The sequence below is a fragment of the Dermacentor silvarum genome, chromosome 5 (assembly GCF_013339745.2).
Source record: "Dermacentor silvarum isolate Dsil-2018 chromosome 5, BIME_Dsil_1.4, whole genome shotgun sequence".
Taxonomy (NCBI): Eukaryota; Metazoa; Arthropoda; class Arachnida; order Ixodida; family Ixodidae; genus Dermacentor; species Dermacentor silvarum.
This window is the reverse complement of record NC_051158.1, coordinates 170,743,234-170,768,345: the sequence shown is the minus strand read 5'-3', so window position 1 is coordinate 170,768,345 and position 25,112 is coordinate 170,743,234. Positions and strand designations below refer to the sequence as shown.

Genomic DNA, 25,112 nt, shown 5'->3' with positions numbered 1-25,112 from the left:
GACAAGTGACATAGAGCCGGGCAGAGCTGTCTATAGGGGCACGGCAGCACAACCAAGCAAAGATGGTTCTAGCGGAAGCATTTACCGGAACGTTTGCTCGCCTGCACAGGGTAAAGGAAAGGCTCACTCCGCGTGCATACCGTGCCGTATCTAATTGTAAACACGAGGTGTTAGTTGGGTTACTGTTGATAAACCACTGCGAAAGCTACAGGGAGACAAGAATTCAATGCTCTCTAGAAAAACCGTTGCGTGATTTAAGATTATGTGCTCCGGAAACTTACGGAATGTCAATGAAATGGGTCTAAATTTTGAATTTTCCGCAGTGTCGCCTGATGTGTATATCGGTATCATCTTTGCAATTTTCCGGTCGTCTGGTAGATGTGAAGTCGCGAGTTATTTGCGAAAAATTATCCCGCGGTATCTACTGCACCATTCCGCATACCTTTTCAGAAAGTCGTTAAGTATGTTGCCAGGACCGCGGCCTTTTTTCTGGGGTCAAGCTTAAACAGAAGATTAAGTATGCCAGCGCCCGTAATGTCTAATTTGCCAATGCTTACCCTCTATCTGGATATCGTGGTTTCGACACGTAAAACTCCCCAATTTAATTTAATTTAAACTTCTCATCCGCACTACATCCGCAGTATATTTTGCTACAGCGCAGTTGTCACAGAATGATGCAGTACGAAGCAACCCCGCAAATTGAGTTACTCTGCCTGCTACGCCATTCAAACCGCGCGCTGTTTTCTGGAAGTGTGGAGCAAGGCGTTTTGCCGTGTAAGGCCATCTCTCGTTGGAAGGCATAACTAAACATGAAACGGGCGCGCTTTTTGTTTTCTCAGGTGCCGAACACTCGACTGAGAGCCGTAATCAGCGTGCAGACCTTAAGGGGTTCAGTGCTCGGACCACTACGACCCAGAAGGCTTAAATAACAGTCCGCCACTCTCCAGCAAAACGCGTGGCGCAAAAGGCGCGGCGTCAGAGGAACCGGCGGTCCGGTCAGCAGAAGCCGCTGACGTCACGAAGCTGCCTGACAGGTACACGTGGCTCGGCGCGGCCCCCGGCGAACTCGGCCTCTCGTTGACAGCGCGGCAGACCTAGTCGGGCCGGCGCACACGACTGACCCCGGAAGCGAGAGCAAAGTCGTCACAGGTGAGGCTGCTGAGGCGCAAGCGCGGCGAAGCCCGATCGCTGCGCGTTTTATGCTGCCACACATTCGTCAAAACTTTGCTCGCAGCACGCGATCGACCGCGCTGTTTTAACCCTTTCTTGGCGCGGATCCGAGAAGGTGGTGGTGGGGCTTCGTGGTAGTGACACGTATCACTAGCGTACCACCAGCCCGGCTGGCTCGGTGCCCCGGCCAGGGCAGTGTCCCGTCGTTGCAGACGCCGTCCGCCAAAAGCTGTCGATCAATGTTGCAAACATGTAGAAGCTCAACCGCGCCCCACCTGACTGGGTCACATCGATGTGCCGATCGGGTCATCCGGTACCTGGCCGGGTCGTAACCTGGATACCCCGTGTTTATTGCTTTTTTTTTTTCGGTGGCGCGGTACGTGCAGTCGGTTTCCTTTGCTTGAATGCTGTCACTTGCCATGACTGGAAGGTGGTGCTTGTTGTATTTAGGAAATTTTGAAAACAAACGGAGCCTCCTAGCGCAGAAAACGATTGCCGGTAACCACGTGGCTTTCGGCGCAGGCTCGAGGTCGTGAGGCGGGCAACGGCGACTCGTTTAAATGCCGCTTTAACTAGGGATAAATAAAGCATTTCATGTCATTATCTTGTCATACTCAGAAGTAACGTCCTAATTGCGTTCCTCCCCCTTCCTTTTCTTAGTTTTCAAACAGTGCACCCAGTGCAGTCTGTGATGGGCGGCAGATTGCATAGCTCTCCGATAGCGTTATCGCGGCTTTTGGCGTCACCGCTTACGGCATGTTGGAATTAGGTTTCTGTAACGAAGTGCCTCTGCCGGGTATTAAGGTGTTCTAGAAGCACTGAGCAGCTCAGTTTTATCTGCTGTTGATTTGTCTGTCGTGAATGGTGCTGTAAGTAGGATACGCGATCGAACCACACTTGTATCTTCCGTGGGCGCCGTACCTCAGAACGATCAAAGGTAGGAGACTAGAAACGTTTCTTTCTATCTCGATTGTTGCATTGCACGGATATATTAGTGCTTGTCGTTTTACTTAAAAACATGTTTCGAAAAAAAAAAAAAAAAAACGACAGCAACGAATACGACAACGGCTTGCTTCATTCAAGAACTTTTGTGCATGAATTTTTCGCTGGCAGTCTTTATCGCCGTCTGCTATAAATTTATTTGAAGTATGGAATGCTCAACGCGAATGCTCACACGAATGCCTTCGTGTGTAGCGCTGTCGACTCTGGTCCCGTCGTTGGGACGCTTCAAGGCACGCAATGCGGTTGTTTCACTTTCACGCAAATTCGCTCTCTCCTCGCAGACCTTTGATTAAATTAGCGCTGTAATTCCAGGAGACCAGACCTGCGGAGTGCTTTGTAAATATGCTGTTTCTGCCTCGTGTGCATTCCTTTGTTTTGCGGCGTTTATTCGTGCATTTCTTCCTTCCAGCCGAAGTGGCCCCTGCGTTATCCTCTACGCGTTAATGAACGAGGGTGGCGCCAATGTCAGGGCCGCGTATCGCCACTTGGCACCTGCAGTGGCCGCTCCATTCATCAGCGCCGCCGAAGACGGCGTGGCCGAACCGGACGCGTTCCGCGCGACCGCGTAATCGAGTGCGTGGCGGTCGCGGGGGGGGGGGGGGGGGGGGGGGGCGAGGGGGTCCGCTTACGTGGAGGTGTTACGCTTACGTGGAGGTGTTACACTAAGCGAAAAGAGGAGCACGTGGAAGAAGATGCCGGCGGTGCAAACGGCTGCCGCTTCGCGTGTCCACTTTCCAGCGGGCAGCGTACTCCTCTCGAGTTTATTTGGCACTAGAGTGGGCGTAAACTTTCCCACAGCGCTGAATAACACGCCGAGTTCGTCGACACGGCGAAGTAAAATGAGGGGCAGATGGTCGCCACTCTATAGATTGATCTCCACCGATGCGTGAAGTCGCTTGATTCGAAAGCAAAATCTTGGTGGCGCCTTTGATGATAGCCTATCAGAATGGTCTCCCAGTGCCTACAAAATCACTGGGCGGAACGGTCGCTGCGGACACTAACCTATCGTCGGTGGAGCTGTGGCCGGTGCCATGCGATAGAACACGCTGGTCAGCGCTGCAAACCTGCTTTAGGCGCGCTATTCAGAATTAGCTAAAACAAGGTGCTGTAGCGAGGAAAGATGGCTGCGCGCACGGGATCCTGTGATAAAGACCCCAGCTCCACAACGACACGAGGCCGCAAATTTCGAGTACACCGACGACAGAACGTGCGCATTTAATTTTTTTTTTTTTTTCAGTATACCGAACAAGGCAGGCGTTTTTCGCAACGACACGGCGAGACGTTTTATACAATGGGCCGATACATTATACAATGCAACAAAGGCTGTCCGCGCGACTCCATGTTACACACAATCTGGTGCGCACATGTGCACGTGACGGGCGTTTCGTGTGGTCCCCAATTCCGCGGATAAGCGACGGGTCGTTTCACACCCGCTGGACGTGGACCTCTCCGGGAGCCGTTTGGGCCAGTGGGCCACCAGATGAGCGGGTTGGCATCCAACGTGAAACAGACAGACGAAGGCGGCCGGCGGTATGCATTTCAATGCTAGAGCATCCCGAAGGCACGTGCGAGGACTTCGATGACGTGCCATGACCGCGACCAAAGTAACATCGGCGCAGTTCGAATCCCCAAAGAAATTTGAGTTGAGGTGCATCTGCGCCCGCAAGTGCTTCAATTGTGCTATAGCACGAACTTGCGAAGATGCGCCGTCGATCCGCATCTGTCACCCGTGGAGGACGCAGCGCGGAGATTTGAAACAGCGTGACTCAGTTAAACCTGTTCGTAGGTTACTACAAGCGTTACATTCACGCCACCTGTCCTGAGAACCGGTGGCATAATCAGATTGACGGATGGGTGTGTGCAGGTATATAGAAACGTGTGCCAATCGGGTCGAGTAAAAGAACGTACGGCGTGCATGGTGTCGCTTTGTCCGTGCTTGTCCCGAATTCACCGAGTTAGGCGCATCCGTGACCTACAGGGCCAGGCTATCCGTTGTGGCGAGCTCCAAGGCGGCGCTGTCAGAATGGCTGAAAAAGATATCGCTCAAAGCTAGGCGAGTTGGTCAGTGGGCGTCACCAAACGGCGCTTAATTATTGATGGGGAATATGGCTTTGCCACGAGTACTTCTTAGTCCTGTTCCTGTAGCCCCGTTTGCATGTGGCTACAAAGTGGTGCTCGAGGGTGAGATCGAGGCCAATGTCAGTGTAGTCGTCTCTGTTGCTTCCGCGTTTTGTGTTGACCTCTAAGATGCGCCACTTTGTGGCAGCAAACAATTCAGTACTGAAATAATTCCGTACGCTGGGGTAAATCGGTCCAGGAGTTCAATTTCGTCTTCATAGTGCGTTTTCCTTTTTTTATTTGTTACTTTATTATAATAATTCTTTTCGGCACCTATTTCCAAGTCATCTACAATAGTATCAATCAACCACAGACGCTTTCCCTGCATCCGTCGTTGTTTTCCGGAACACTACGCGCAGAATTGCCTCTGAATAAATACTGCGACATTACAACTACTATTAATAATATTCACACTTATGATATTAGCGCCGTTCTCAATTGCTTCAGCGCCGTTTCCACAAAGGAATGCACGCGGGTAATGTTTGAACACCGGCGCTCTCGGGCGTCCGTTCGCATAAGGCGTCGTCGACACGCCGTCTCCGCGTATTGTGGTGTAGCTGTGCTCTTTATCCGGAACGGAACCCGTTATGCGAGACGAGCTGCCCAGTCGGCACAGCTGCGCAAGGAGAGAGATGCGATAGCGCGGCGTCTGCAGCATCGGCCACGTCGGCCCATATCGCGTCCGCAATGTGCGCCCGCCGGTCGTCTTCGGCGCCGAGTTCTTCCGTCGTCAACCGGTTCTCACCGCTCGTTCGCGACCCGATGGGTCGAGACGTCCCGATTGGACTGCTTGCCGCCGTAATTTTGCTTTTCCGCGTTTGATCCCGGAGGTCGATTCAGTTTCCGATAAGCGTGGCGGCGCCGCCGCCGAGGGCCGACTGTGGCTCCCAGCGAGATTGAGCCGCTGTTGGGCTGGCGTGACATTTCCGCCGTGTGTGTGTCGGAATAGAGCGTCTTCTGCGGGGGATCTTTTTTCCGTGCCAGCGAGAGACAGACAACTTCATTGTCGCTCAGTGGATTACTGACGGAAAGATACGCCAACTTCTGTGCGAGCAACAATTCGGTGCGCGGCGTTCCAGCGCACCGTTCCTATCTGCATCGAGTCCGTCCACTCGCATATTAACGCGCGTCACAGCGAGCATTGTTTCTGCTCGAGTTTGTGCAATGTGCCTGCAGGCAGGGAGGTCGTCTGTGCACAGGAGTTCGAAAGAAGTTTGACGACTTTTGTTTCGGGATAAACGTATATAGATGAACGGAAAACAAACGTTTTATGAGCCTTAAACTGTACTTTGGATGCCTTTTTTTTTTCTCCCTCGTGTTCCGGATTGATTTATCCACGTGCCAAGAGTAACACATCACTTTGGGTAGGCATCGGTGGTTGGAAGCTCCCGTCAAGTGCACAAGGACTTCCGAAGAGTGGTGACCCGCTGTCGGCGAGTTCTAGTCATACACGTGCGACGTACCTTTAACGCTGAACGTTCCTCTGGGATAATACTGCAAGAATGGACGAGCCTGAAACTTGATTACGAGGTCGTTGTAACAAATATTAAGTTTTTTTCTTTCCACATATATGGGTTTTAAATATTTAAAATTGTATTTACATAAAAGATTACAAACACTCACTCATTATTGTTTGAATATTTTTATTGGCCATGGATTAGGCCGAACCGGCCGGCCTGGCTGTGGCGTACCGCTGCCCAGCACTACGTCGAGGGTCCGATTCCCGACCGTAACGGCCGCATTTCGGTGAGCAAGAAACACTCGTGTAAGCCCTGCTTCGGGTGCGCGTCAAAAGAAGCCTCCCCTGGTGGTGATTAATCCAGAGATCTCTCCGTACCGCAGTGTTATATACTGTCGGAAATCCACGAGTCAATCAATCAACCACATTAGGGCCGTATTACCGCGTTGATGGCTCGGTTATTGGCCATAACGGCGAGCTCGTGGGTTCGATGGCAGCACGCCGATTGTGACGTAAAGCGATAAACGTACTTAGGCTCGTTACTAGATCAGTCAGTGCACACTGATAAAGTGTTCTTTCAAAGCTACATTTTCGGTAGCTTGGCGGTAATATGTTGATTATTACGAGTGAATAAATGAAAGTTCCATGTTTTGCAGTTCGCGCCTGCACTTCAGGCTGACGTCATAAATTTTAAAGCGTTTTCTCCTATTTGGGCCGTTGCGACTGAATAAAGGTTGTTGAAACTTGCCAAGTATTTGGCTCTTTTAGACGCACGGTATAGTCAGTCCGCACCCGTAAAAATTTAGCTACAGGGCCGAGCAGACTGCGTCCAAATCTTTGACGTCACGGCGATCTGTTGCGGATACGTCGCTGCGGCGACGCCACCTGTCTTCCATTTTTGCGTCCTTTCACCGAGCCTCGTCTGACACTGAGAGCTGCATATTTTTAGCATTGCAGAGCGTTAATTTACCTGTGGAGTCGAAATTATTTTAGTGTTCAATGACAAAGATGCATGCCCGGGTGGCCAAAATCAATTTGGAGGTCCGCACTCGTAGCAGCGTTGTTGTAGGTTTGCGATGTTATATTCGCTCAGTGTGCCCGCTTTACAACAACACGATGTATTTGCACGTGCGCTGGTTTGGGAAGGCTGCGCTTCAGCGGCTTCGTATTGCATTCGCGGCTTGACTCGGTGTCTACGTGCACGTGGCTTCCCATTCGCGCCCGTTGTTCGCCAGCGCGGTGGTGTTGCGAGCCGCCGTCTGGTTGATTTGTTCAATCATCGCTCGTTGATACATTCGTCAGGCCGTGCGCTTGCGAAACACGTACGACATGCATACCACGCGTAGAATTAAAAAAGATCGCTTTGGAATTTTTTTTTATTTCTGGCGCTTCCGTGCTTGTGTCATCTGTAGTGAAGCCCTCTATTTTAATACTTTTTTTTTAAAATTTTCCTCTCCTTGACCGTATGAGCCGAAATGAGGCAGCAAGTAGCTGATGTGAAATCCTGTGACCGCTGCTACCCAATTGCATTTCCAGTCCGCCGTGAAAGGAATCGCTAGATAATATATGGCAATCGAATAATATCGAAGGCGTCGTTCGTTTTTTTTTTTTTTTTTTTTTTTTTTTTTTTTTTTTTTTTTTTTTATGGCGAAGCTAACGTGTCTTATGCGCCGGTGTATAATTCTTGCGTCCGGCGTGTACGAAAAAACTGCCCTTAAATTTTACAATAGGACATTCTTTCTGATTCTTTATATACTCTGTTGATTATCCCACGGTTTATCCTACGTAGAACTAGCCTCACCTCGGCGATGAAAAAAAAAAAAAAAATAAGAATGAGGGTATTGCACCACCCCGTCCTCTAATCGGCATTCAACACGTCAAGGACAGCCGTGTGACGTCAGTAGCGCGCAGCCAATGGCGTGCGCCCACGTTGCTTGCTCTCAATTCCTCGCGTATTTCAGTCAGCGCGACTGTGTAATCGAGGGAGTAACACACAATAGCCGCCGCGACACGGTCTTGGACGCCGAGCCGACAGCCTGCGCCTTTTGTTTGTTAGTTCATGCTCCCTTGTACCGAGCGTTTTAATTTATCTTTTTTTTTTTCCTTCTTTTTTTTTGCGCAAATACCCGCTAACTTCTTACTCCAGCCCTCGTGATGTCCTGTAGGGGTTATCATCACAACACTCATCATATTGCAGTGGCGCACCGACGGGGGGGATTCGGGGGTTGTAACCCCCCCCTGAGGCCGACTTAACCCCCCCTTTTGTTTAACCCCTTTTCTTTTCTTACGCATTTGAGTACTGCAACTAAGATGTAAGACGCGCAATCGTATGCACACTCGCAAAAAGCGCATTTTTTCGACAATTTCCCGTGAAGAAATCGAAATTAGTGCTGTTTAGATGGTATTGGCAAACTTTCAACCCCCCCCCCCCCCCCCTGGCAGAGATCCTGGGTGCGCTACTGTCATATTGCATAGGCAAAGCTTTGTAGCAAACTATGATTCGACACCGGATTCCGAAACGTAGTTTGTCCCGTCATCGCGCTCGCTAGTCTTTTCGCTGCCATTTAAGTGTTTCCTCCAAGTGACTCCATGGGTTTGTGTCATTTGTCCGCGGTTCACACTATGTTGTTTCAACAATATCGCCTGCTGCCAGCATAATATACTTCAGCTTGCTGTTCCGTGCATGGAAAAATAGCAATTCTTGGCCAGCGCACGTGAAACGTGACCATAATTACCGAGTCGCCTTGTTAAACCAGCGGCCTTAAAATCTTCTTGCTGTACGCACTTCTGGTGAACGTGTCTTTCACGGAAGGCATCTGCTCCTTCGAACAACCTACTGAGAGGCTGTTACGAAGATATGCCTTGGGTTGACATGATCCTGAAGTTGATTGGTAAACTAGAATGTCTTCAAGCGCCTGCGAGTGTTTGTTTGAGACTATGGAGCGATATGTTGAACCGGTTGAAAGAACATGTGTAAATTTTAATATTTAATGAATGGGAAGGTCATATTATATCGGGGCTATTCTATTTATCTGATCGCTGTTGTTCTGCTTGTTTCTGTTGCTTTTTTCTAATGGTTGTCAATTTGTCCCCAACGCGAGATATGTCACCTTAATGGTCTCCCATACGAGGCACGTATTCGCTCTAGGCGCGACACGCGGTTTAAACTTGTACGTTAGCTTTGCTGGTTAGTGCGCATTTGGAAGACGCTCATTTTTTCGCCCTCGTTCGGCTCCTTTCCGAGTATTATGCTTTTCGCGTTTCGAGCCACATACTTCCTGAGCATCTTCCCTGCCATATACAGATTGGACACCTCGCGACCCGGGACTCAGTGACACGCGATCACGTTCGCTTATTCACAGCAGCGACAACATGCAGCTTTCGTGGTCCGCGGCTTTACCGTAGTACCAATGTTCCTCCCGTTTGCGTGAAATCGAAACAATGCAACCCGCTGACGTTATCGTGTACTTCTTTTACTTATTTTTTTCGCAGGAAGATGCAGACGACACTGGTTACGTTGCTACTGGCGGCTGCGGCCGCCACGTTGTGTCTAGCAGACGACGCCTCTAAGGCGCCGCCTACCGGTCAGCAACAGCAGCAGCAGCAGCAGCAGTTCTACCAGCCACCCAAGCCAGGTAAGGACCGCGTGTGTAAAGCATACGCGCACACAAGCTGTGCAGGCAATGGAGATCAACCGAACACACGCACACCTTTGCAGACGGCACAATGGCGCGATGAGCGTGCGGACCAGTTCCGAGGACTTGTTTTTTTTTTCCCCCGTCCTTCTCGCGAATGCATTGTCCCTCGACGCTCCTTCTTTTTCCTCGCGCAATTGTTCATTGTCATAGATGCCGACGGCGCTGCAGCGAGCGGGTGCAGGACGTTTAGCGCACTGCGGGTCTATCTATACACGGTAGCAACGTTTCGGAAAACGTGGCTTAAATGTCGCACGCCGTGGACACCTGTGGACCTTGCATTTGCCGATTAAAGAACCGTGCTTTGAAGACAATTTAGATTTACCCTTTGTTTTTTTTTGTGTGTTCTTCCGTTATGCAAAACTATCCTGCTTGCGAGTGCTATTCTGACACACGTGTAGCGGACGCTGAGCCGTGCGTCCAGTCGAAACGTTTTCGTCGCCTACATCATGGAGTGCTAAAATGACGCAAAAAAAGTTTCTAAAGCGGATTAGGTCTACTGCCGGCTATCTTTACTTTCTCGTATATGAAACAAAATATGGAACTTAATTATTATTATTTTTCTTTTTGACAATGTGTCAGGCATTCCGCGATTGCACTTTTTGTGCCCAGGTTACAGACTGGTCTATTTCTGTTCCTAACTCGACAGAAAACGAAGACGCGAGAAGCTGCACTAAAAAGGTCTGCTCTCTTCCACCTAACACATTGCTCAGCATTGCGTGCCACTTTCAGATTAAAGCTTGCACACTAACATTCTGAACTGTCGGGTGCAAATGAGCTGGCGTAAAATGTGGCTTCCCTCGTCTGTAAGGAGCACCGACATGGTCTTTTCGGCTCATCAGTGTTTGCGTAAAATGGAGCTCCGAGATCTGTAAGCCCTAAAAAAAGATACTCGCAAGCCTCAGAACGGCCTTAGCAATTTATTACATTAGCTTTTCGTCGGCCAGTTTCGGCTTCATTTCTATTTCATGATAGATAAGCTTAGTCACGTGACCGTAGCACATGGCGATGTTTTGTCACTCGCTCCGCGGCTCGTCTGCCGTACCCATATATTGTGCCTTAAGCATGTTCAATACGGGCACGGGAAAAGTTGTTTTCGAGATTAAAGATCAGTTGTTAGTCCAGCCACCTTCCTGTCGATTTGTCCTGGAAAATCCTGGAAGTTCGTTTATAGGATTCGTCTTGCAAACTCGCAGACTACAATTAGTAAATTGCAATATGTGTGGCAAAGCAATTAACGAAGAAGTTAATTGGTGAATTTTGTTAATTAGTTGGAAATGTGTTTTGATTTCTCTTGCTACTTATGTCCGCCTCTTCGAATAACCCTGCTCAACGATAATGTTTATGCTACCTTCCACAGGCGATTTTTGAAAATTTCGTAAAGCGTAATTTTGAACACCCAGTATACAAACGCTATCATATTACATTACATAGGGCGTTTTTAGGCTTGTCAGTATTTCTTCTAGGGTTTAGACGACTAAAGCTTTTACTTTTCGCGACAAGAAATGATTATTCGAGAATATTGTCAGTACTCATTTAACAGGGTCATAGCCTCCTATATACTTCATGGCTGCCCATCGGCGCCGAGAACGCAGGGAACCGGTCGTCGCGCCTAGTGCCGTCACTCACCACCAGTTGGCGGTGCTACCCCAGAATAGAAATACAGGACGCTCTACGGCGGCGTGCGCTCTAGCATAACTATATATCACGCAATTTTTTTTTACCGGTGCCGATTCTACTGTTTTGCAACATCTGCGGGCGTTTAACGCCGACACAAAAGCGTACAGGCCGCCGCGCATTGCTTCTTCCAAAAGAACGATAAAAGGATAACCACAGCTCTTATCTGTACTAGTATGAAGCTTCATTTTCCTTCTGCTTATTGTTACATATGCTTTGTATGTCAGTGTGGAAAAAAATAATGTCGGCTCTAATACCTGCACAAAAAAACTTTTATTGCCATCTTATGGATTTACAGTTTGTGGAGCTTTCGTGACAGAGGCTTCCGTGAAAAAACTTTTGCGATGTCGTTCTTGTCCGTTATCTACAGCGCAAAATTAGTGAATAGAGGGCGCAAGAACTTTGTCACCATGATCTAAAACAGCTTCTCGTGATGCTCAGGTACTGAACAATGACATAGTTCACGCTCTCGCAGCACTTGAGCAGCATTCAGGGCAGTCTCCCTCAGCGGCTGCTTAACATTTCTTAGCTTAGCGAGCACTACTTCAACCTACTTGTGCAAAGAGTGCAGCACAGCCACGAGTTCGTCTGACCGATACAGCAGACGGCTTCTGTCTTGAAGCCTAATCAGAGAATCTGATGGCGCCGAGAGCTTGGGCTTTGTCAACAAACTGAGGCATTCTTCGCAAGACACCCGCTCATTAACAGCTTAACAGCTCTCGATAGGTATCCGCCAACCATCGCTAGTGCTGCACATTCTGGCGAACGAAGCGTTTCTGTGCGCCGGGTAATGTGATTGAACAGCGCTGCTGTCGCCTCTTTGGGAAATTATTTGTATGGTTCTGGCGTAGTGCTTACGCTCAGTTGCCGGCGTAGGGACGAGCATGTGCTATCTTCCGTGTCCATCACGTTGTTGTTTGTCGATGTTGACGCAATGCCTGTCTTCAGAGACTTTTCTGTTCCGCACAAAACTGCCCGTTGCTTCCAGCTGGCCTCCTCAACCACCCAAAAAAAGATTCATTGGTGTCAGACGAGAGCTTCCTAGTCAGAACAAATCGAAAGTGCATCTCTCTCAGCAAGTATCTGACGCATTCCACGTTTGACACATTCAAACTTGGAGCCACTTCTCTGGAAGTTCGTCATCGCTCGGAATTTCATGAAATGAGATGCCCGGGACCTATCTTTTACTGTACGAGGTGCATCCAGGTCCACAACAATACGCCATACTACTGGGTATCAATTAACTCGCAAAGCACCCTATCAAACCACATAAAGTAGCACAACTCACTCGTGACCACAATGTTTTCTTTTCGGCCAGAAGGCTCTCATTTGCGCTGCTGCTAGACGTCCTCAATACGGAACCGACAGTGTCACCACTGCCACAGTCCTTCAATAGGGTACCCTGCTGCAGCTCACCGCGTCAATCCAAGGCAGAAGGCAAGTTTTTTTCCCAGCCGTGGACTGCTGCAGAAAGGTGGTCTCCCAGCAAACCAGCCAACCGTCGGCAGGCGAGGCAAATTAATATTGTCTCGATTTGACACTTATGGAGACGCGTATTCGCAATTTTTCCCGCCTTTATCCACGCACGGCGGCTAGCGAACTATTCTGGGGTAGCAGCGCCCCTAGCGGGCGACCTGCGAGGAGGTCAGGAGAGGAGGTTGAACGGCGCTCCCGGAGTGATTGCGCGGGCACAGAAAGTATATAGGAGGCTATGACAGGGTGTGAGCGGCAACATCCTGGCAATTCATAGTAAGCTTTCAAAAGCCTGCTTCAATTGGCACAGAGGCAGACAAATACAGCGTGCCTCTTAATCATATCGTGGTTAGGGCGCATAAAACTTCAGAATTTATTTTTCAAAAGAATTCAATCAAAAAATGTTTGTGTGAACCCTTCGACTTATTCAGATTATTGCGACAGTTTAATACACTCACTTATATTTGAGCGGTAACAACAGATACACTCCCGCTTGTTTCTATTTTGTTTGTCAACGCATTATGGAGCGCTGTAGTGAAGGTGGGCGGTATCAGCTTTATCAGATACTCTCGTTTCTTAAGCAGCGACTTCGGGTCGACCACCGGCTTCCAGTTTGTACGTAATTTAAAAAATGTTTCTGAATTCAAAATAAATTATTAAAAATAAAAACTTTATGAAATCAGTGATTCTACTTAATGTTGATGATAGATACATCAGAGCACAAGTTTTGCTAGAAGTTGAGATAAATGACAGGAATGATTAGGAAATAATTAGAAATCACCAATTGCCGTACAACAATGTGCGTGGAGGTTTGGCTCCATGGGCGTGGCGGTTTCCCGCCCCTTCCGTTCGCCATGGAAGTAGACGACGAGCACGCCGGACCTAGTGTGGTGTAGTTTACATCGTTTACATCAAGAATTCACCAGCATTCTCTGTGTCTGTGTCGTACGTCACTTTAATAGCACAAAGTTAACGCAAGGAAAACACAAAGTTAACCGAAACAATACACCAGGGTACACCAACGCCGAGGTGCGAGTACCACTAGCAGACACATAAGTCAATGATTAGGGTAGTTTCTAATTTTTTATTTTACATATTTAATTCATATAATCACATTTGATTGTGACAATATATGACATTTCATGATCGCCATGGTGCTGGAGCTAAAGGTACAGGAATATGCCTGGCATGACTCCTAGCGCCTGGGTATTGCAGAACTCCGCCACGAATGCGACCGATATATAGCGAAAACATGAAACATAGCCAATGGTACACGCCGCACTTCGCATGTAATAAGCGACCGAACTACGCCTCTTTAAGGTTCAGAGAAGAAACTATACATTTCACTACGAAGGTGCGCTGTACTAGTGAACGGCATTGCATGAACATAATATAGAGCACACGAACACTCGGTAGCACATTTCGATAGCACTTGGTGTTCACTATGCGACGTTCCATAGCGATGTATAGTAATGTTTTTCGCTTTGGCCGCGTTTCTTGAGTTCCGTAAAACCCTTCCGAGCTCAGAAATTCCATACGAGTGCGCAGCCTGAAAGGCATAGGGACTAAGCAGTTGTCAACTTGGCATTGCAGCCACGTGCCGGTGATCGTCCAGGCGCGAGCACTGTGCGAGGGGGTCTGTCGGCGTTCGCAGCTGGCTGGCGCTTCCGCGCCAGCAGCCGGTGCGCGAGCAGCCTCTGTTGGTTGCCTGCTGGGTTGTTTATTATTCAGTGTCATCCGTGAGAGTTGGACAGGAAGAGCGTGCGCGACTCGCAGGTGCACCCTTCAAATGGTCTCTTCTTCCATTCAGCTAAGCCGCGTGAGAGGGGATGAACTCTTTCAGTCGCGCCGTTTCCAGTTTCTTCATTTCTCCGCCTTTCTCGTTTACCCTAGCGCCACGAAGATAGGTTTCGCGGGTAGGCACATTCGTGACGCAACGCGTCCTACAACCCCGCGCGATGCCGGAGCGAGACGCAAGGCTCGGCCGTCGTCTCTGTGGTGCTCGACCTCGGTAGAATCGGCCAGCTTTTAAATGCGAGAGCATTTATATGCTTACCGAACGAGGAAACCGTCTGTCCGACCGTCCGTCCTGTAACACGATCGCTTTCAAGATGGCGCCCGCAGCAGCGAGCGACTTTACCTTCGTGCTGCCTGTCGCTTCAACACGAGCGAGGCGGCGAGAACACAGCGCTCACGAAGGTCTCGGCACACGCTGCCCCTTTTTCAGATCGCTTTCAAGATGTGGGCACTCTTCAACGCGACGCGGCGAAAACACAGCGCCGCGGAGCTATCAGCGGTCGGCACTCTCTTCGCAGTCCGCGCGGCCGTGCCAGAGTGCGTTTGATAGGTCCGTGCCACCACCGGAGTCCTCTGATCACGCTTCATAATGGTATAGTGGACTAGATAGGGGTAGTGGGACGAGGGCGATCCGGGAGCCGAGGTCGTTTGCACGGAAACCGGCAGGCGGCGCTGCCGCGCCTTTCACCTGAACCGCCCGGCAGTGCGCGCTTATTCGCCGCGGACTCATCGGAAGGGTACGATAGATCTGAAGCTCATGCTTGACTCCTGAATGCTTACATTGCGCACAACGTCAGCAAAAGGAGAATAAATATATTTCTATAGTGAATAAACAGTAAAAAAACGATGTACAGTGCGATTGAGAAGGGCTGAGAGACGACACACACGCAGCGCAGTGCGTTTCGTATCTCTGAGTTCCTGTCCTTCGCGCTGGGTATCGTTTTTTTACCATGGATTACAAACTAGCCCAAGCAACCACCTTTGTGTAAATAAATATTTTTGTCTCAAAAGCTCTCAGCCATGGGATTTTAGGTACAAATCCGCAGGTATACCTGTAAATCGAAAGGGGACTGCCGGGGCGCGTTTCCGGCGTCGTGATTGCAACAAATAAGAAAGAGAGAGAGAGATTCTCTGAAGGAAGGTATGAAACCATTTTATTCAGGACTAACGCTCAGATCACAAAAGCAGCGTCAAAACAAAATCAGGCCCCTAGGTCGTCCTGCTCAGCTTAAGGTGCTTAGCTCTCCGTGGCTTTGCGCTTCTCGAGCTGTCAATACCTTTGACTAAGAAGTTGAGTAGCGCGAGGACATAGAAAGAAACAATTCTCATGCTTCTTCCTTGTGAGCGTCGCATCCAACACCATTTGAGCAGAAGAACTTACTCTTTACAAGAGCCACAACATCGCAGATGCTGTTCTAAAATGCTGAAGCATTCTGTGAATATGTTCTCAAGGGCTTCAATAAATGAGTACAAATCTTGCGACGGATACAAAAGTCCACCCCAGTCACACTGCTCAGTGTACTCTGAGGCTAATAGGTGTGGCTTCTGTTCGCCTGACGTGGAGGATGCGCTCACATAAACAACAGTTAAGTTTTAGGACGCACGTTCTTGCTACGTTGCCAGCTACGTAATATACTAGCCGCGAGTCACTCCTCTCCAATACTAATGATGAGTGGCTAGCACGGGGAGCTTCTACTATGGCTAGAGACTCTTCAGCTTCTTCTACCTCCCTTGGGCGAGCAGCTCATCAACACTGTTTGGAGAATTGTTTGGAGTTTTGTCGTTTACGCTGAGAACTGCATTTATGATATCAGGGGTGCCATTTGCACCGTCCACACTCCTTGCCATGTTGCTCAGTGACTCTCAGCCCTGTCGCCGTGGAGTTTGGGAATTTCACTCAGCACAAAGGCGCGATTTTCAGCGCCGTCACCTATGTCCACAGTTTCACTGGTCTGCAGGTCGTCCTCTTGCAGGCACCGCCTTTTTGTCTGGCCGCCATGGAGATGTAAGGCAGCCCTTTTCCTTGTGGGCCGTTCGCGCGATGAATTTTGCGAAAGGTACATGGGGAGATTAGGCAGACTCGTGGGCACGGCGTCTGTCGAGAGAGAGTTTCCGCGTGGTGTACGTACCTCTTTGCCTTCTATCACGTGTACGTAATCTCTCAGTACATACTTTCCTTCAAAATGAAGCTCGCATACGGCGTCAGTGGCATACAGCGGCTTGTCGTTGCGGTGTAGATTCCGCTCCCATGTCAGGCGCATTTCTTCATCCTCGGGGACACTGAACAGAGACAACTTCGGGGCATCTTTCACTCTGATGTACCCAGTCTTACAACCAGGCGCAAAGCAATAGTTCTTTCGCCGAAGTCTCCCTATCTCATAATTCAGTAAATCAGCCAACTCAACGTGCACCCGCCACCAACAAAACCACGCACGTTCAACTACAATCCGTAAACACGTCGGGGCCTGTGTTTGCGGGTCCGAACGCGCGCGGCCATAGAATAAAGGCGCGGCGGGGATGCGGCTTCAGGTGAAAGGCGCAGTGGCGCCACCACATGGCGCGCGAATATTTCCGTGTGTTTCGCCTCGCCGGCGCTGCCCCTATCCGCTCTCCCTCGACCCACTACCCCTATCTAGTTCACTCTAATAGTGGTTCGACACGGATGGGGACAAGGTGCGAAAGAGCGATAACGGCTTATCGGAACGTCATCAGCGCACCTGGCGCCGCCACCTGCGTTACTTTGCTTGCGTTATCAATGCGCCTTGCGCCGCCGTCCGCACCAGCTCGTGTCGCTGCAGCGCTGTCGTTTGTACCGGCCGAATGAAATGCCATAACATTGATGATGACACCGGGCTGCGTGGAGGTGAGCAAGTGGCACGTACAATGCTTACGCATACATAGGCAGCTCCCGGGGAAGTTTCTGCGTGAGTTTTCCGCTTCGTCTTTTATCAATGTCGCGCGCGCGTCGACTGCGCGCTATACGTCAGCGCCTTGTAACGGCGAGAAGTGGCGAGATCGGTGATAGTACGCGCACGCGTGCCATGCGCTCTTCAGTGCAAGCGTCGTCTGCTATATATGCTCTTCCTGCTAGGTGTGCACATGCCCTACCTTTGTTATCTTTGAGGCATCACCGTTCACGCAAAATTATGACAACTGTTAACGCATGCTGACAAATTTTCTTTTTTTTTCTATTTTCGTTCTATTGCGCATGCGCCAAACGACGAGGCATCACGGATAACAACGGCACGGCTTGTCGTGAAGCGTGAACTCGTGCATGAGCGCGGCGGAATTAGCAGGGAGCCCCGTCTGGCTTCGGACGCGAGCTCCCCGCAGCGGGCGCTCTGCGTCCCGCCAGCGTTGTGACCGCGGGTGCGCGCGGTGATGGAGTTCTGTTCTTGCGTATTTGGGTGCGTGACCCAATGCGTGTTTAGTTGTAGCGAGCCCATACTTAGTGAGATTTATGCAGCGCTTACAGGGACAGCACAAAAAAAAAAATAAGTTGTACAGCTCAGCTTAATTGTGCAATAGCGAAGAAGCCACCCTTGGCGTGACATGAAACTTGGTGAGCAGGTCCAGAAACGAAAGGCCAGTGGCGATGCCACTGCATTGGCTCGCCGATGCGTAATGAATTTCGGCGGCGTCTGCTGCGGCCTCGTTAACGTGTTATCGATAAAGGTGGACTGCACTGTATTCCAAGGGAGCCATAGAATGAACTTAGCAAGCTTAGAGAACTAAACACCGATGGCCCAAATACGAGAAAATCGCCTAAAGTCTGTGACGTCACACTGACGGCCCGGCGCTGGGGTTCCGGTTCCAAATTAAAAGAAAATGGATCTTTGAACTTCATTTTCTCTTTTAATACCTAACCTATTACCGGGCAATTGACGAAAGTAGGTTTCAAATTGTGCTTCAGCCGTGTAAACTGATCAGGTGTTTTTGCTAAGCGAACTGAGAGTATTTATTTGTGTAGCGTTGTAATATTCGTTGCGATCGCTGACAATTCTTCTTCGACCCGCCGCGGTGGCTCAGTCAGCTAAGGCGTTGCGCTGCTGAGCACGAGATCGCATCCCGGCCGCGGCGGCCGCATTTCGGTGGAGGCGAAATGCAAAAACGCCCGTGTACTTGCGCTGTAGTGCACGTTAAAGAACCTTAGATGGTCAAAATTAATCCGGAGCCCTCCACTACGGCGTGACTCATAATCAGAACTGGTTTTGGCACGTAAAACCCCAGAAAGAAGACAATTCTTGATATCGCCAAAGCTTATGATAGTGTCGAGCATTCAATATTGTTGGATAGAATGAATGCACTAGATCTCCCACATTACTTTATAAGATGGGCAGCCGAGTTCTTGAGCGGGAGAGAATTTTTATATGTTAGGAATGGTATCGCCTCTAGAAGGTTTACACAGACCAGGAGTGTACCTCAAGGGGCCGTTTTGTCTCCCCTATTTTTCAATATATTACTAAGTGGTATACCTTGTCATGCTGATGTAAACACATATGTTTACGCAGATGATATTGCATTTTTTGCTTCTGCAGATGACATTCAGTCTCTTTACGGAAAATTTCAAGGTTATCTCAACACGCTTGAACAATGGCTGGAAGGAATTCGCCTATCTCTGAACGTTAACAAGAGTGCGGTGCTGGTCTTTCCGCTAAGTAGTCCAGTGTATTTAACTCTCTGTTATCAGAACAAAGTCATCCCCCAAGTTGAACAAACCAAGTACTTTGGGTGATTTATGACAATAAACTAATTTGGCTACCGCATATTGAGTATATTGCTAAAAAAGGGGGCCGTGCTCTCGGAATATTACGACGGCTGAGTAATAATAGGTCTGGCATGCGAAGAGACACACTGTTAATGATATACAGCATATGTATGTGAGTCCAGTATTAGAATTTGGGTGTGTTCTGTTCTCTGAAAGTGCCGCGTACAAAATTTGTCCCCTTATTTTAATTGAACGGGATGCGCTCCGACCCTGCCTTGGCCTCCCTAAATTCGTATCGAACGCTGTGCTTTATACCTGGAAGCGCGAGTGCCGTCGTTAATGGCGAGATTTAGACTACTAACAGTCCGAACCTTTCTGCGACTGCACGAATCACCTTTCAGAAAGCACCAGACAGTCAGCCCACTTTGAAGTTGAAGTTGAAGTTTATTTCAGGCAACCAACAATACATATATGTATATGTACACACATATACATAATTTATTTATTTTTTAATTAATATTTATTTTTTAATGTCCACTGGCCCCGTTTTCACACGCCACAGGTGGTTTTTGCGCAGGCAATACTCGAGCCATTGAATGTTAAACTCTATAAGAGAACTCCTGCAAAGTCTACTACCGTTTCTCTAGAAATTATTTTTGATAACATCTACCCAAATAATGCAAAACTTTTATCTTCACGAATTCTCAATGCCTTGCTGTATGATTACTTGTCATATACAGACCAACGCTATAATAGCTACAGATGCATCACAAAACAACGAAAAGGCAGGTGTAGGAATTTTTTTATCATTCGCTAGATTGGTACTATTCGATTAGACTTCCAGATTTTACTCCTATCTACACAACAGAATTCTTAGCTATGGTTTTAGCATTGCGGAAGTTGAAACCCTCTCATTCATCAACTGCTATTATCACCGAATCACTCTCTCTATGTTCATCGCTTACAACGCGTAGTGACTCAAAAATTTTGCGAGAGGTATATCTTTTGGCTCCGTCTCATTTGCGTTTGCTTCGCTTAATTTGGGTGCCCGGGCACAAAGGTTTGCCTTTAAATGAGTGTGCAGATTCATTAGCAAAGGCTTCCCTGGGTGGTCCTTTAGTACCTGCAGTTCCCCCAACCGCCTATATCACTGTCGCTAGGTTTAGGAGATTAACAATGATGAACGAGATATATAATTCTAGTATGGCTTCGCATTCTGACTACCACCATCTACTATTCCCTTGGAGTCGTAAATTCTGTCCAACACGAAAATTAGAGATTACACTAACGAGGATACGTTGCCGAATCCCAACACTAAATTTCTATACACACAGGGCTGGTTTGGCGGCATCTCCATTGTGTATACAGTGCGGCGAACCAGAAACTATTGATCACTTTCTCCTTGCTTGCCGACGATTCTCCTCAATAAGGAAAAGGGTGCTTGAGGACCCTTTAAACAAACTTGGCCTCAGCATGAGTGCTCCCGTCTTTCTTTCGTTTGGAGTTTCCACAATGGGGTACAGCCACCAGAATGTTTGCAATGCAATGCAAAACTTTATCATTGATTCGAATCGACTGCCTTCCTAAAATAGTCCATCATAATAATTAATTAGAACGCCTAGCAGAATTCATCTTCCTTTTTTTTCTTTCTATCTTTTTCTATTTTTTTAATATCCATTTTTTCCAAACCGCCCAATTCTTGGCCGATTCCCCACGGTGGGTATGTGCCATTTGTACTGAGGATCATCATCATCATTAATTCTTCTTCGCACTTCGAAAGAAACTGTGACCTTTTTTTTGTTTTTTCTTTGCTTACAACTCCGCCTTGCTTCTTCTTCTTGCCGATACAGAGGTCGTGCAGAAGCACCTGCACAAGCTCTTCGACGAGGAGCTGGACAAGGACGGCGACAAGTACGTGAACTCCGCGGAGCTCAAGGAGTACCTGAAGAAGTTCCACAGCCGCCTCATCCTGGACAGCATCGACAAGCAGTGGGTCTACTTCGACAAGGAGATGCAGGAGAAGGTGCCGGGCGTCAAGGTGCTCAAGTGGGAGACCTACAAGAAGCTCTCCTTCCCCGACAGAGGTTCGTGGCTCTCTCGTTTCACCGTGCCCAACCGACTTGCACTACTTCGTTACAAAGGAAGGAACACGCCATGGTGGCTTATAGCGGCTATGCCGTTGCGCTGATAAGCACGAGGTCGCGAGATCGAATCCCGGCGGTCGCATTTCGATAGGGGCGAAGTGCAAAAAACGCCCGTCCATGGTCCCGGTGGTCAAAATTATTGCGGATCCCTTTCCAGTACGGCGTGCTTCATACCCTGTTTCTGGCACGAAAAATGTAACTTTTCTTAAATATGTCTAACCTTGTTTATTGGCCTCGGTTGATCCTCGATTAAGTTAATAATTAATTATGGGGCGCAGTGCGCTGCATGCCATGTGTGCGGTATTACAGTAGTAGTTCGATATGCGAGTCATTCGGTTTTCAAGAGAGGTTATTTTTCAAATATACGTTAACGTTAACACAATGGTCAGTTAGAGCCGTCATTAAAGCAACATCGACACAAAAGCTCGCGTGTTAAGCGCACGCGAAATATGCTTGCCTTGTAGCGAGTGGTCCCAGAATCAATTTTGTTTGCTTTTTAAATATCAGGCTAGCTATCTTCCGCTGCTGCTCAATAATTTGTGCCTCTTGATATATGACGTGGGAAAACACAGTTGGCTGCTTTCAATGGACACTTCAATGGTCAAACATTACTGTCCAATTTCCAACAACGTTCCCTGAGCTTGGTGTTATTTTTTTCCCCTTTTTTTCTGTTAATTGCTCTTGAACGACCATTGTCGATGCGTTCAATCGATCCCCATTTATCAGTGTAATTCATTAATTATACTGATGGGTATACCATTGGCATCCGTGTACCTTCAACATTCATTGCAACTAACGACGCTTGAACGTGCTCTTGTCACAAGGCTACTAGACGTGAATTGCAGGTTCTCGTTGAAAGCCACCGCCGCCGAACAGAGTAGCTCACTTGCACCGGTTATTTCCCGTGTGGTTACGGTTGCGAGTGCCATTCAGTACGCATCAGCCGTGACAGTGCTCACCGCCGATACTAGACGTTGTACGCGTGTTTCACTTGACGTCGTCTTGGACCGGCCCTGGCCGCACAGGCCTCGCGCGATTCCTCGCTGTCGTTGTGCCGAATGCTCTTTGTGGTTTGCAGACCTGGAGAAGGCCGGCGAAGAGGGCAAGGCGGCGAAGGCGATGCTCGAGCGCACGGAGCGCCGCTGGAAGCTGGCCGACTTCGACAACGACGGTGCCCTGGACAAGGCCGAGTTCAAGAGCTTCCTGCACCCTGAGGAAGACGAGCGCGTGCGCAACGTGGTGGTCACCGAGGCCATCGAGCTCATGGACGCAGACAAGAACGGCATCGTCTCCTTCGAAGAATACATGGACCACCTGAAGCGCGTCTCCGGGCCGGAGAAGGACAAGGACAAGAACTGGGGACCGGTACGCTACGCTGTGTACACCCTCTCTCTCTGGTTCATACGCAGTACACGCTGGGTATTCCGTGTGTAGCTTGAGTCAATGCTTGAAATCACTGCTTTGGCGGAGTTAATGAGAACGGCAACCAAAGGGTCCGACGTTTGTTAGTTATAACTATATAAAGCCAACGAAAGCCTAGGGGAAGTTATTTCTATAGCTTTAATAAAAGTGTGGACGAAAAACAAAACAGCTTGCTGCCGGTGGGAGCCGGATCACGAACTCCGCGTTACGCAGACGCTCTGGTTGTGTAAATAACTAACGAAGATTTGTTTACCCAATTTCTCATGTATATATACCAAGATAGATTCGAATGATATCATTATAAGCAATCTTATGACACCAATGATTCGGTAATTTTCATTCGATATGTGTTTCCAACAAGTTATGTCCCCGTCAAAAAGTAAAGCGCGTAAAACGCGAGTAGTTGCTGAAGCCGAGTGTCACAAAGGTTTTTCTTACCCCATGAAAATGAAAGCGACCGAAGCGCAAGGGTAAGTGCCACAGAGTAGCTGAGAGGGATGTTGGCGGACAATCAGCCCTAGGCAGCCCTAATCAGCTGAATAGGGCTTCATCCCGCCAACGTTCTGACAGCTAGTGTCCACGTTCAAAGAGCGATATGTGTCCGTATGTGCCTGTACGGGCGTGACACCGTGACTGTTAATTTAGTTAGCAACCGAAGGTTTACAGCAGTTTTACAGCTTATGAAACTATTAAGCTTACTGCGTGTAGCGGTCTAATAATTTGCTACGGCAATCACTGCTTCGCCTTTCAGGCGAGAGTACGACTGTTATTTCAATCAAAAATTGTTTAACTATACTGTCACTGTTGAAATGTTTAATGATTATTTGCAACTTAAAGTTCTATAAGTGCTGCTATAAGTGCTGGATTACCGAAGTGTAGTTTAGTGTTGTCTCCCGCAATGCTGCAGGGGATTCTAAAGCGCACGCTTAAATCACGTGGGACACCGTGTAGCTGCGACTCTGTGTTGCTATCTTAGGATCGGTTAACGTGCACGTTCAAATACTTACGTTGACGGTCTTCTGTCATGGCAACAGAGAAGTCAGTAAATCGAACAGTAGTACTGCTAACCACAGCAAAACATTGCCTAGTACGAGTCGGTGAAAGAAGCATATAACTAACGTGAGAACTTGTGACGAAAAGCTTACTCTTCATGAAAAACCTTTTAGTCGTTTCTGGGTTGTCTTTTTTGAAATCGGCTTGAAATTGAGTCTTGAGACGCCGCAAATTAAAATCTCGCAGCTGGCGCAATAATCTTGACGTTGATCGGGAATATTGCGTAGCAACCTGATGGTCACAAAAGACTAGCTTGTGGCACTGCCCAGCCTACTACACTACTAAACTTGCAGTAATGAACGCCCATGTAGCCGTGCCTGCGTGCGGTAACCGAGAGATAGCGAACTGACCGGGGAGATGACAGGCAAGCCTCCACCAAGGCCCTTTGTGAGCTTCTCTCTACGCGCAGGCGCAGCAGAGCCATTTCAGCACGTACATGGACAAGGACAAGGACGGCGCGCTGAACGAGGACGAGATGCGCGACTGGGTGCTGCCCAGCCACGACCGCGAGGAGGGCGAGGCCTGGAGGCTCATCTCCGTGGGCGACGTCAACCAGGACACCCGGCTCACCAAGGAGGAAGTGGCCGCGCAGCCCGACTACTTCATGGGCATCCTGCCGCACGAGTTCTGGCAGCAGGAGGGACACGCCGGCGGCGTCAAGCAGAAGGAGGAACTGTGAGCAGGACGCCCCGACTCCTCCGCTGCTCCTGGCGCCGCCTTTCGGCCGGGGCCGCCACATGTGATACGAGTCGCACGCGGCGCTGTCTTGCAGCGCGGACTCGAAACCGTCGGTGGCCGCGCGCCTGGAGCTTGCGGAGCGGCGACGTCGAGCGTCAGCAGAACTCTCACACGCTGCGCGAGCAGTATTCAGTCATTGGGGGGAGGGCTGTCTGCACCACTCTGTCCTGGACTCGGGGACCTGCGTACAAAGGAGGGGTCGGAGGTCTGTCGGCGGAGTTATTAAACGGTCACTGTGGCTGTCCGTCCGCAGCCACGAAGTGCGTTTCTCGACCGACATAGTCCGCTTATTTAGAGCTGTTACGAGAATCAGTGAGGAATAGTTTCAATAAATTTACAGCCGCGACACTCGGCGTTAGAAAGTGAGCCACGTGACTTTTGATGATCTACGATTGCTTCACCGCACCTCGATAGCATTATTCTTGTAATCCATCTCAAATGACGACCTAAAGCTCCAGAACTATATATATTTATCCCTCTGTGTTGTTCACTTCTTAAGTACCCTCTTATATAGTAAAGCGTATCTCTGTTTTCTTTTTGTGTAAAAGCAGCACAATATTTATATTCCTCCACTTCTGGCTCTCGACATCTTTCTGGATCCGGGACGTTGTACAAATTTTTCGCTGCATGTCATCATAAGGAAAAAAATAAAAGAG

The 25,112-nt window shown here is 48.9% G+C and overlaps 1 protein-coding gene across 3 annotated transcripts; it reads left to right on the top strand.

The window, feature by feature from the left end:
• Positions 1-992: 992 nt before the first annotated feature.
• LOC119453899 (calumenin-A) lies at positions 993-25,112 on the top strand. 3 transcript variants are annotated; one of them, XM_049667054.1, is made up of 5 exons: positions 993-1,149; positions 9,242-9,384; positions 20,950-21,183; positions 22,322-22,608; positions 24,128-25,112. In XM_049667054.1, the coding sequence occupies exons 2-5, from the start codon at positions 9,246-9,248 to the stop codon at positions 24,395-24,397; spliced, it is 930 nt and encodes a 309-aa protein (XP_049523011.1). In that variant the 5' UTR covers positions 993-1,149; positions 9,242-9,245; the 3' UTR covers positions 24,398-25,112. The 3 variants fall into 3 exon arrangements, with proteins under 3 accessions (XP_049523011.1, XP_049523012.1, XP_037571872.2); XM_049667055.1 differs by having other exon boundaries at positions 1,015-1,142; XM_037715944.2 differs by lacking the exon at positions 993-1,149 and adding an exon at positions 7,649-7,800.

What these genes read in the sequence shown, in the direction of transcription:
- LOC119453899 (XM_037715944.2), top strand. Translation starts at nt 7,664, where the DNA reads ATGGCGTGCGCCCACGTTGCTTGCTCTCAATTCCTCGCGTATTTCAGT. An exon ending in CTACCAGCCACCCAAGCCAG is followed by an intron (nt 9,385 to 20,949) that starts GTAAGGACCGCG and finishes TTGCCGATACAG; the next exon opens with AGGTCGTGCAGAAGCACCTG. An exon ending in GCTCTCCTTCCCCGACAGAG is followed by an intron (nt 21,184 to 22,321) that starts GTTCGTGGCTCT and finishes TGTGGTTTGCAG; the next exon opens with ACCTGGAGAAGGCCGGCGAA.